The sequence below is a fragment of the Miscanthus floridulus genome, chromosome 4 (genome assembly GCF_019320115.1).
Source record: "Miscanthus floridulus cultivar M001 chromosome 4, ASM1932011v1, whole genome shotgun sequence".
NCBI lineage: Eukaryota > Viridiplantae > Streptophyta > Magnoliopsida > Poales > Poaceae > Miscanthus > Miscanthus floridulus.
This window is the reverse complement of record NC_089583.1, coordinates 68,433,668-68,446,089: the sequence shown is the minus strand read 5'-3', so window position 1 is coordinate 68,446,089 and position 12,422 is coordinate 68,433,668. Positions and strand designations below refer to the sequence as shown.

Here is a 12,422-nt window from a genome sequence, read left to right as displayed (position 1 = left end):
TCAGCTAACTGGTGGTGACATAGTGTGCCTGTTGTTGTGGGAAAAAGTGATCTGTTGGGTACCCATGACTCAAGTGGACATGGCTCTAAGCATATATTTACGAGTATGGGTTTGGATTGACAAAACTTAGCAAGTTTGTACCTTTTCCATCTCTAGCTGGGCCCTGTTTGACATAGCTCCACTTCACCAGTGAAACTATTTTTTCTTCAACTCAACGAGTAGCTCATGGTAACAAGATACATAAAATGACCATAATACCCTTCTCTTTTTTCATCATTTCCTATTTTTTTCTTTCATCTCACGATCTTCTTTTTTCTTGATCTTTCTTCCCTGGTGGCTCTTCTCGATCTTCTTCCTCGGCGTCTCGTGCGCGCCTAGCGGCTAGTGCACCTGACAGTCAAGGGCGGAGCTAGAGCAAATCCGAGTGGGATATTGCTTGCCTTGTGGGTACAAGGATTTTGTGACGTGTGGGTGCAAATACGGTAAAAATTTGGTTTTTATCATTATTTTTTTACTTTTTTCGTGGGTGTGACTGCACCCACTATGATGCATGTAGCTCCGCCCCTATTAGTAGCGGCTACATGCCTACACATGCCCCGACGACCCTGCCCATGCCCTGGCCCAACGGCTTTGCGTCTGTCCTGATAGCCTGAAAGCTCTAGTTTGGTTTTGGTGAATTGATGAAACCCTAGGTACTAACCTTTGGCTCTAAGTGATTATGAGATAGGTTAGTACACACCAAGTGGTGGAGCAAGATGAAGTCCATGGATGTGATGATGGTGATCAAGCTCCAAACTTGGAAAATAAGAAAGATAAAAACAAAATGAACTCATAGCAAAGGTATATTTGATAGGGCCATTTTGTTTTGCCACTCAAGACACCTAGTGGGTGTGAGTGGGTTTATGATAGATAGCCGTATTATCAAGAGGAGAGAATCTCGATTAAAACGGTTATCAAGTGCCACTAGGTGAAGTGATTCATGCATATGCATTAGGACCCAATGCGTAAACAATTCACCCTTGGAAAATGCTTGGAAAAATGCTAACACGTGTGCACTATGGTGAGACACTTCGTTGTTGGCTATTTGGAACCAAGGGTGAAGTGGTTGAGTTGTTAGAAAAAGGAAAAAGGGAAGAAAAGGAGAACCGAACTCTATGCTCGTTGGAACCTAACCCTGAAGAGGAGTGGGTCCGGTTGTGGCCCAACAGCAAGCAGGCAGAGTAGCGTAGGGAGGCATCCGTTCCAGACCTTGGCGGCGCACCGCTGCGAACTCGGTCTTGCCGAGTCTGCTCGGCCCGCGGCTGCTGCGGGTGTGCAGACTCACGGTTCCCAGGCGAGGGGTCCTCGGACCCAGGTGCATGGACATCTCGGACCAACGGAGACGGGTCTGGTCCGACGCGAGTTCGACGAAGAGCGAGCGTAGCGAAGAGGAGCGCGCAGTGGCCTGCAGCTTCGGACTCTAGGGCCGAGGGTCTGGACCGCGGTGGCACGGGTTCGACCCAGGCGTGGCCCAGAGCATGCTGCAGCGACACAGAGAGAGGGCGCGCACTCACGCGACTCCAGACCACGCGGGGATGCCACCCTGGACCGAGCGGCGTGGGTCCGGCTCCAGTTCATCGCGCGCAGGGAAACCAAGGGACACGTGGTTCACGAGTAGGAGCGTCAGACCGTTGTGCTCGGTCCAGAAGTCGGGTCCGGACCGGGTCCGAAGGGGATTTTACTCTGTGGGACTCCTCCGGACCTCAAGTTCAGTTGGTCCGGTTCTGAGTATGGTTGTAGGGTTTGAATCCACGCAGTTGGGCACAGTTTTTACTGACCGTTCGGATCTAAGGGTCGCAGTTGAATGGGTGACACGTGGAGACATCCTCAGATCTGGGCCTTCACTGTAGATGGTCCAAAACCTTGGTCCGGAGCCTCGGTTCGGACCTCCCCGAGGGACTAACGGCTATAATTTTTTGGGGCTCTATAAATAGAGCTTGACGTGTTTGGCTCACTCTCTTGGTCATTCTTACATGTGATAGTATCCTTTGAGCTGAGCAAACACCCTCCCAGTCATCTACTTGCTTGATGGTGCAAATCAAAGTGAGATTAAGTGATTCCAAGTACATTTGCTTGAGTGATTGTATCTAGTGGCACTTGGGGATTGATTTGTTGTGGTTTTCTTCTTAGTCTTGGCGTTTGCCGATGCCTAGATGGCTTGGAGAAGTAGTGGAGGTTTGACACGTGTCAATGATTGTTCGTGGCCAACTCCGGTGATCTTGTAAGGGGTTCTTGCATCTATTCCCCGTGGGTGATCGCGAAAGGTGACTCTAGTGGATTGCTAGTAGCTTGTGGATCCCTATCTTGTGTTGGTTGTGCGGCACCCAGTTGCGGGTTAGACATGTGATGCCTATTAGCGCGTGAACCTCCAAGTGGGTGAATCGCTACAACAGAGACGTAGCTTGCCGCCTTGCCAGTAAGCAAGTGAACCTTGGAGGAAAAATCATTGTGTCATCTTGTCTATGGGATATTTATTGTGATTGATTGATTGTAACTTGCCACGGTGGTATAACCCTCACTACCTCTCTTGTACCTACTTTCATATACTTGTTTAGTCGAGCTCTTTAGTGTAGCTAGTTTTGAGAGCTTGTTAGTTTGGTTCGTAAGGCTCTTTAGTTAGTCTTTGAAAGCTCACTAATTTAGAGAGTAATGACTTAGCTATTGTGTGATATAGTGATTATAGCAACTAAAATTGTGGATAGACAGCTTGCATTTTTGGTAGGCTAGCGCAACACTCGCTTCGCCACTTAACTATCTAACCACTTGGCTTAAGTGTTGTTGTAGAATTTTTTATAGGCTATTCACCCCCTCTAGCCATTTAGGACCTTTCAAGTGGTATCTGAGCCATGGTCACCGTGATTTGAGGCTTGATAACCTTCGGTGTCAAAATGGCTCAAATCAACAACACCAAGAAGCCACCCCAATTTAATAGCACAAATTATTCGTATTAGAAGGCAAAGATGACCACCTACATCAAGTCAATCAATAGAAAGGTGTGGAAGGTGGTGGAGACCAATATTGAGGTTGACAATCTGGAGAATTCCACCGCGGGCGAAGAAGTGTTGCTTCAAAACAATGACATTGCTCTTAGTGCCATTCATGATGTCGTGGATGAGAGAACATTTGAGCATATCAAGAATATTGAGATGGCTCATGAGGCATGGAAGAAATTGGATGAATCATTTGAGGGCACTCAAGCGGTGAAGGGTGCCAAAGCATATATATTCAAGGAGAAGTTTGCAAGTTTCAAGATGAAGAATGATGAGAGTGTGCTGGAGATGTTTCATAGGCTACAAGTGCTTGTCAATGATCTCAAAACACTTGGTGAAGAGGTGAAGGACAAGAACTTCTCCCACAAGTTCTTGAGATGCTTACTATCAAGATTTGGCACATTGGTCACCATTCTAGTGAGGAGCGGTTTGGACACTATGACACCAAACCAAGTGTTGGGAGATGTGATGACCGATGACACTTATAGATATGATGATGAGAAAAAAGAAAAGAACAAGGAGAATAAAGATGACAAGAAGGATGAGAAGAAAAGTGTGGAATTCAAAGCCGCATCCTCCTTGGGCAAGGCAAAGCAAAAAACATCAAGTGAAGATGAGTGCTCAAGCTTTGATGAAGATGATGATGAGAAGATGGCTCTCTTTGTGAAGAAGTTTGGCAAATTCATGATGAAGAAGAGCTATCGTGCTAGAAGGAAGAAGTCATCATCCAAGAACAACGATGACCAAAGGAGGTGCTTCAAGTGTGGTAGCAAGGATCATCTTATTGCTCAATGTCCCTACAATAGTGACAATGATGATGATGACAAGAAGAGCAAGAAGGACAAGAAGGAGAAGAAAAAGAGCAAGATGACCTTCAAGAAGAAGAAGAAGGGAGGTTCATATGTGGTCACTTGGGATAGTGATGCCTCCTCAAGTGATGATGATTATAGTGATGATGACAGGAAGTCAAGCAAGAAGAAGGCTCTTACAAGCATTGCTATCAATGAGAAGCCTTCGCTCTTTGACACTCTATTGACATGCTTCATGGCTAAGGTCACTAAGGTAAAATCTGATGATGAGCGTAGTGGAAGCGATAGTGAGAGCGACGATAAGGATGAACCATCTAATAAGGATGAACCATCTAAGGATGAGCTCTTTGATATGTTAGAACATGCTCGGACGCATTTAGACATTAAGAGAAGGGAATGCAAAGACTTGCGTAAGGAACTAAGAGCCCTTAAGCAAACCTTTAATGAGCTCAATGCATCTCATGAGAGGCTAGAAGAAGCCCATGAGAAGCTCGGCAAAGCTCACAAGAATCTTGAAAAGGCTCATTCCACTCTTCTTGAGCAAAATGAGAAGGAGCATGTTGTATCATGTGATGTAGGCTTAGCTTGTGATATTATTGATAATCTTTCTACAAGCATATTGTTGTTGCTCCCACTAACCCTTCTTGTAGCACTTCCACTTCTACCTCATCTAGTAGTGATGGTTCACTTGTGATGCCTCACTAATGGTTGAGAATGAGACATTAATGAAGGAGATCAATGAACTCACTCGCGCCTTAGGCAATGCCTACGGTAGTGAGGCCCGCTTGCTAAAGTGCTTGGGTAGCCAAAGATTTTCTCTCAACAAAGAGGGATTGGACTATATCCCTGAAAAAGGCAAGGCATCCTTTGCAACTCACAAGACTAGTTTTGTGAAGGGTAATGGTCGGTTTTGCAATAGATGCAAGCAAGTTGGACATGTAGAGCAATATTGCAAGAACAAGAAATCACAAGCAAATGTATCCTCAATTAAGTTTGATTCATATTGTTTGCTTACCAAGGCTGTTAATGGGGTGCATGCTAAGTTTGTTGGTACTCCAATTGTGGACTCAAAGAAGAAAGCCATTTGGGTGCCAAAAAGCTTAGTCACTAACCTTCAAGGACCCAAGCAAGTTAGGTACCTTAAAAGAATCGATCTTCCTTTGTAGGTCAATTACAAAACCAGAGGAAGGCATTAGGTTCTTGATAGTGGGTGCACTCAACACATGACCGATGATGCTAGAATGTTCAACTCAATCAATACCAATGGCAATGATGGTTATGATAGTATTACATTTGGTGATAATGGCAAAGGCAAGGTCAAGAGACTTGGTAAGATTGCAATATCCAATGACTCGGGCATTTCCAATGTGTTGCTAGTTGAGAGCTTGAACTTCAATTTGCTATCTATGGCTCAATTATGTGATCTTAGATTTAAGTGCGTATTTAGAGTAGATGATGTAGAGATCATAAGTGTAGATAGCTCTAATTTGATCTTCAAAGGCTTTAGATACGAGAATCTATACTTGGTTGATTTCAATGCTAGTGAAACTCAATTGTCAACTTACTTGTTCACTAAGTCTAGCATGGGTTGGTTATGACATAGAAGGCTTGGTCATGTTGGAATGAAACAATTGAATAGATTGATTAAGCATGATATAGTTAGAGGCTTGAAACATGTGGTATTTGAGAAAGATAAACTTTGTAGCTCTTGTCAAGCCGGAAACAAGTTGGAAGCACCCATCCTAAGAAGAGCATAATGAGTACTAGCAAGCATTTGAGTTGTTGCACATGGATTTGTTTGGGCCAATACAATACACTAGCATCGGTGGAAACAAATATGGCTTTGTGATAGTGGATGACTATACTATATACACTTGGGCATTCTTTCTAGTAGACAAAAGTGATGTGTTTGCAACTTTCAAATCATTTGTCAAGGGCATACACAATGAGTTTGAAACAGCCATCAAGAGAGTAAGAAGTGACAATGGTAGTGAGTTCAAGAACACTAGAATTGATGGTTTATGTGATGATTTTGGAATTAGACATCAATTCTCGGCCAAGTACACTCCACAATCAAATGGCCTTGTTGAGAGAAAGAATAGAACGTTTATTGACATGGCAAGGTCTATACTAAGTGAGTATAATGAGTCAATCTTTTTGAGTTGAAGTAATCAACATGGCTTGCTATTGTAGCAACCGCTTCTATTGTCATCCATTGAAAGAGAAGATATCATATGAGCTCTTGAATGGTAGAAAGCCCAATATTGCATACTTTTGGATTTTTAGTTGCAAATGCTACATATTGAAGAAAGGCACTAGATTGAGTAAGTTTGACAAGAAGTGTGATGAAGGATTCTTGCTTGGATACTCAACACTAGCAAAGCATATAGAGTTTGAAAATTGGCAAGTGGTACTCTTAAGGAAGTTCATGATGTTGAATTTGATGAAACCAAGTGTCGGTGTTTCGATTAAACACCAACGAGTAAATTTGTGTTATTGTGCATCTGGCCTAGATGGTGTGCTAAAAAGACACAAGGTTTATACTGGTTTGGGAGAAATGTCCCTACATCCAGTTCGTGGCTGCTGCTCGTGTTATTTGCACCGAAAAGTTCATAGTATGGGTTACAAATGGGCGAGAGAGGGACAGGTCCCAAGTCTCTAATGAAAAGGTTGAATGGGTGCTGAGAGCTTGGTTGCTGTTCAGCTATGTGTGATGTGATGCGTGGTGTGTTTAATTGATCCATCCCATTAGTGGGGTGCCCTACCTTCCCTTTTATAGACCAAGGGGAAGCAGGGATTACAAATGGGAGAGAGAAGAAAAACCAGAGGCCAAGGAGGTCCTTCAAAGATGCTGAGTCTTCCTTTTCCTCTGAGCGAGTCCCACTGACACGACAGACGGTGCCAGGGATAGCTCCGCTGATCCTGATAGGGCCACGCTGGGCGTCTGTCCGCTGATGATGTCATGTTCTGGCTTTGTTAGCAAGTGGTCACGTCCCATCCTGACTCGGCGGGCGGCACGACGGACCAGGGTGCTGATCTGTGACCCTACAGGGAGCAGACGACGCAGTGACCGTTCATCCATTACTGTAGATGATGTGAGTTTCCTCCTAGACCATAGTGGTTGTCGTATGCTTCCGTCAGGATCCACGCCTGAGGGCAAATGGTGGCGTCTATAACACTGTAAGACAAATGTCGGTGCCCACAATACTGTTCGGGCTCTGACATGCCTGGAAGGGCTTAAAGTGCCTGTCTTGTCATATCCTGATGGTACTTTCCTGCAGGCGTGCAGGATATGGTCCTCGGTATTGCGGTTGACTTTAGTGCCCTGCCTTATCTGCGTGCATAGTTATGAAGGAGTAGCGCACAGACGTCGGGCGAGGCGAAGCCAGCCCTTAGACGTTGGGCAAGGCGGAGCCAGCCGCCAGACGTCGGGCGAGGCAGAGCTAGCCCTCAGATGTCGAGTGAGGCGGAAACAACCCACAGACGTTGGGCGAGGCGGAGCCAACCCTCAGACATTGGGCGAGGCGGAGCCAGCCCTTAGACATCGGGCGAGGCGGAAACAACCCTTAGACGTCGGGCGAGGCGGAGCTAGCTCTCGGGGGTCGAGCGAAGCAGAGCCAGTCCCTCAGGAGCCAGCCAAGGTCGAGCCAACCCTCGAGGGCCGAATGAGGCGGAGCCCGCGGCCTTGGTGGCTAGATGAGGCGATTCCCAGCAAGAGGTGTAGTCATGCTCCTAATGCTAGGACGAATCAATGTTGATAGGTATCAACTCCTCTTCGGGCACCCTAGTATTGGTCCCCGATAGTAGCCCCCGAGCCCCCGGGCGGTTCGAGTAGAATCATCTGGGGGATTTTTTTGACCTGCCAGCGGGTGCGCGTGAGCGCACCCCGTGGGTGTAGCCCCCGAGCCTACGGAGTAGAATATTCCTTCAGTGGTTTTTTCGAAAGAGAGGATTCTGAGAGCCCTGGCCCTCTATTGTTGCCCACGACGTGCCCTGAAGACGGTGATTTCTTCTTCACCAAGGTTGGACCCTTCGCGGGTATGTTCGTGAGACTTGATGGTTTGTTAGCCAGATAGTTCAATTGGGATCCTGGTATCCCGCTCGCGGGGATCCGGCCAGGGTCAGCTCGGCTGAGACTCCCATGAAGCTCATGCGCCTAAGTTTTGGCTGCTCGTGGGCCCATCCTTTGTCGTAAGGGTGCCTTGGGATGGCCGTTGAAACCATTGATGGGCCAGCACTTGAACTCCTAGGCCCGGGTGGGCTGAAGAAACACTTTTTGACCCGTATCCCTTTTGCTGGTAAAGAGTCCTAGTCCGTCCAGAGAGGCAAAACGTCCGGCACGTCTTCGGAGGGAAAGGATAGGGATTGCGGGCGCATATCCCGCGACGTGACATGGTGGCGGATCGTGGCAGGCGCGGAGATCCAGGTGGATAGTTGCTTTCCTCGCATCTGTCGCCCCTATAAAACCAAAGGGTTCGCCCCTAGGGTTTCGTACTTTGCTTCCTTGCCTTTGCATCTACAACCTTTGCCGCCAATCGCCTAAGCTCCCCGCATCCGCATCCTAGCTGTCATCGAATTCGCATCCACCCACCCCAATCCTCCAATGGAGCTGTGGTGCCGCTCCGACATCACCCTCCAGCGCCTAGAGGGCCTCATTCGCCGTGGTCTTCTTTGCGCGCGGACTACCACCGAGGAGTGGCGGCTGCCTGGCGATAAGGACGCTCCGTCATCGCCTGATGGCTATGTCATGTCCTTCGCTCATTTCCACGAGCAGGGATTCGCCACCCCCGCCCACAAGTTTCTTTGGGGATTGCTACACTACTATAAGGTAGAGCTGGAGCACCTTAATCCCAACGAAATCCAGCACATTGCGGCGTTCATCGCCCTATGTGAGGGATTCCTAGGGATTAGTCCCCACTTTGACCTGTGGTTGTACTTCTTCGCTGTCACCCTCCTGAAGAAGAGGGAGAAGAAGTAGGAGCTGAACGTGTCAATGTGATGCGCCGGCATTCAGCTCTGCAACAACCGGGTTAGCAAGTACCCACCGATGCGTCTGTTGACCTCCAACAAGGGGTGGCATTTGCATTGGTTCTACATCAAGAACGACACAGCCGCCCCCTTGCCAGAGTTTACTGGGCGCCTCATTGAAGAGGTCCCGGACTCGTGGAGGAAGTGGGGAGTCCTGGAGAAAGACAAGAAGAGAATTCAGGACCATCTCACCGCCATCCGAATCCTAAAGGAGAGGGGCATGAAGGGGTCAGGGATCATCAGCGCCTACCACACGCGGAGGGTGGCGCAGCTGATGAGGTGCGCGCTTCCCCTGCACACGATGGCGCCCGAGGCATCACTCGATGGGACGGCGCTCGCCGAGGGAGCGCTCTCCCCCTCTGAAGTGGCGCAGCGCATCAAGAAGGCGATGGAGCCTCCGCAGGATGACGCCGACACTGTCCTTGAGTTTGTGTATCTGGTGCTAGGCCACCCCCAATGTGGCTAGAACCGGGGTACATCGTCTTCGTAAGTTTTCTTTCCTCGTGCTTCCTATTTAATTGAACTCTCGACCTCTTAATGCTGATATTGAGATAGGGGGACTAGCCGAAGAGACTCGTCCTTACGGATCACCCAGTTCCAATGCCAAAGGACCCGTCTGTGATGGCGGCCAACCGCGCCATGGCCGAGCGGCAGTGGAAGGTGAAGGAGGATGAGTAGAGGAAGAAGCAGTAGAAGCTACAGGCATGGGAGCAAGGGGAGGACACGGACAGTGACGATGACGACGATAAGGAAGACAACGAGGTAGTTGCCGACACCAAGTGGGATGACCTAGAGAGTGAGGATACACTGATAGGTATCCACTCGTCCTTGCAGGGACCCTTCCCTTTCCATGCAGGGGGAGGCGAGTCTGTGAGGCCAGAGGAGGCGAGCTAGATCGTCGGCCCGTCCTCAGAACCAGTAGGGGCGGGCGGATCCGCCGCCACGCCCGAGGTTCTAGCAGAGGGGGGTGGCCCTGCCGCTGTACCTGAAGAGCTAGCAGGGGCGGGCGGAGGTGCCTGAGGTTCTAGTGGAGGGGGTGGCCCTTCCGCCACGCCCGAGGTGTCAGTGGAGGGGGGTGGCTTTGCTGCCTCACCCCAAGATCCAGCCGAGGCGGACGGATCTACCGGCGCGCCCGAGGTGCTGATGGAGGGGGTGGCTCCATCGCCGCGTCCCGAGATGCAAGGGAGGCGAGCCCCTCTGCCCAGGAGCAAGGGGTGGGCTCAAAATGGCCCCGTCCCAATGAGGTGGAGCAAGGACCTAGGGATTCATCCCCCAAACACATCTTCCACCCAACAGCACCGATGTAAGTCATTGACTCCTTTGTTTTCTCTGTTTTCAGCGTGTCTTACGCCTTTTGTTTCTTGTAGCGTCCTAAGACGGGGCAACTCTTTGGCGCTGGCGCCCAAGAAGAGCGTCGCCATTTAGGCGAGGCGGCGGCCATCGGTTGATGTCGCACCCACTTCGGGCGGGAGTGGCACTAGTGTCATTGCCTCATCGGCCGGTCAGGCGTCACCCACGGTGGTGCCCGTGCCCTCGACGAGACAAGCGGATGTGGGGGCTCGAAGGACGCCCTTGGAGGTCGTTGAAGAACCGGTGACAGAGGCGAAGCTACCGACGACGGATCGGTCAGGGCTTCCAACCACGCTCGTGGTGCCGGCCCTAGTGGGTGCAACGTAGCCAGATGAGGCCCCATCGAGGCAGGCAGAAGTGGTGGTGGCCATGACAGGCAGGCCATGGTAGGATGCCACTGTGGCGGCGCCCGAGGCAGTGGCGCGACCCACACCTCCGGTGGTCCAAATGATGGCTCTCGATATGGGCCAGACGAAGGGGGACATAGCTGAGGGGTCCCCGGGCATTGTGGCGGTGGTGGAGAGGACCAGCTAGGGGTCTCCCTTGGCCCTAGCATTGGGAGGCAGCCACTCACCCACGTGGGGCAAGCCTCTGCTCAAGTGGATAGATCCGCAAGATCCGACATCGACACTCTTCTCGCTCGATGATGCTACCAAGAGCATAGAGCGGGAGAGTCTCAACGAGGGGATCTCGGTCGTGCTAGAAGCTCTGAACCAGGCCAGGGGTGCCCTGCGCGATGTCGTCGTTCCCACTAGCCGGGTAATCATTTAATCTTGCCTTTCTCCCTCTTCTTTCTTCATGTATTTTTGTGTTCTAACCATCATCTTTTTCAGTCCCTTATCGGTCGCAGCCGGGTGAAATCCTAGTTCCTTCGTGAGCAGAAGGAGAGCTAGGACCGCCTCATCGAAGAGGCCCAGCTACGTGGGGATGTGTCTGCCCAGCTTGTTGCAGCCCAACAGAGGGTGGCCGAGCTAACTCCCCTGGCCGAGGAGGCGGCTAGTCTTCGGCTACGGGAGACTGAGGCCCGTTGGGACGTGGAGGAGGCCGAGAAGGCGTTTGAAGAACTGCCGGCGAGGGTGCGACAGGATGAGGAGGAGGCTGGCAGAGTCTAGAAGGAGCTGGACGAGGTGCTCCAGAGGGACATCGAGGCCCGCCAGCGGATCCTCAGCCTCCTAGCTAAGGCAGAGGAGCGAGAGCTCAAGCTAGGAGCCGAGGAGAGGTTCACAGCCCTACAGCAGAGGGTGAACCTAGATGCCAAGGCGGTTGCCTGGCTGCGCAAGGAGCGAGATGAACTATGCCAGACCACGGAGAGGCTCTACTCAGAGCGCGGCGCGGCTCGTGGGGAGCGTGGCGCGGCTCGTGGGGAGCGCAACCAGGCCATCTGAGAGCGTGATGAGGCGCAGCAGAGGATCGGCCCCCTCTAGGCCGAGCTCAGAACCGCGATGACCTAGAGGCTGGAGGCCGAGAGTGTTTTCGCTAGGCTGGCCACGGAGCATGATCTCCTGTGCACTGTCATCGGAGTGGTCTGCGACGACCTAGAGGTGGCACGGTCAGAGGGGACCAGCTCACTCGTGACCTGTGCCGGGGTCACCCAAGCCTTTGCAATTGCCCACTCCCATTACGTGGACAACATTGACTTGGAGACCATGAGCCTTGGCTTCGCTCCTAGCTACGAAGCCTCCAAGCTAGACGAGATAGAGATGGCAGTGGCTCCTCTTACGTGAGACCTGGCGGACAAAGTTGAAGATATAGTTCTCCCCCCGAGGGGCTAGTTAGTCAATTAGGTTGGGTGAATTCGGATGAACGTCATTATACTCTATGGACAATTGTCGATCCTTATGCATCATAAGAACAAATTCGTAACTTCGTTATTTTGTTTTGTTTGATTGAATTTGTTTCCTTCCCTTTTTGTATGCAAAAAGAGAAGGCTCACGTATTCCGACCCTTCCATTCGTTAAGACCATAGGGCCCAAGGTGTAAGGGGAGAACTTCAATCATGCTGGTGAGCAAAGACACCGTGGCCGCTGAGGCGTAGGTGTTTTGTAGTCCAACTAGACATGATCAATTATTCGTTTCCACAAACCTTGCCACTAGGCTTAGCATGAAGAAGAGGTCTAACGCAGCGACTGTTTCAGAAAAGGTATACTTATACCTTTATCAACCCCCAAGTGAGATCCGACCCCTTGCCGTTGCTAGGGACCGATGT

General features: G+C 50.3%; 1 protein-coding gene across 1 annotated transcript; it reads left to right on the top strand.

Annotated features, from left to right (window-relative positions):
* Positions 1-2,999: 2,999 nt before the first annotated feature.
* Positions 3,000-4,532, top strand: LOC136548602 (uncharacterized). Its single transcript, XM_066540069.1, has 3 exons — positions 3,000-3,319; positions 3,518-3,781; positions 3,992-4,532. The coding sequence occupies exons 1-3, from the start codon at positions 3,000-3,002 to the stop codon at positions 4,530-4,532; spliced, it is 1,125 nt and encodes a 374-aa protein (XP_066396166.1).
* Positions 4,533-12,422: the final 7,890 nt, after the last annotated feature.

Bases quoted from the DNA above. Each gene is read 5' to 3' on its own strand.
- LOC136548602 (XM_066540069.1), top strand. From the start codon at position 3,000: ATGACCACCTACATCAAGTCAATCAATAGAAAGGTGTGGAAGGTGGTG. The intron at 3,320-3,517 runs GTTTCATAGGCT...TGACACTTATAG, and splicing joins GATGAGAGTGTGCTGGAGAT to ATATGATGATGAGAAAAAAG. The intron at 3,782-3,991 runs GTGCTTCAAGTG...TGATGATGACAG, and splicing joins AACAACGATGACCAAAGGAG to GAAGTCAAGCAAGAAGAAGG.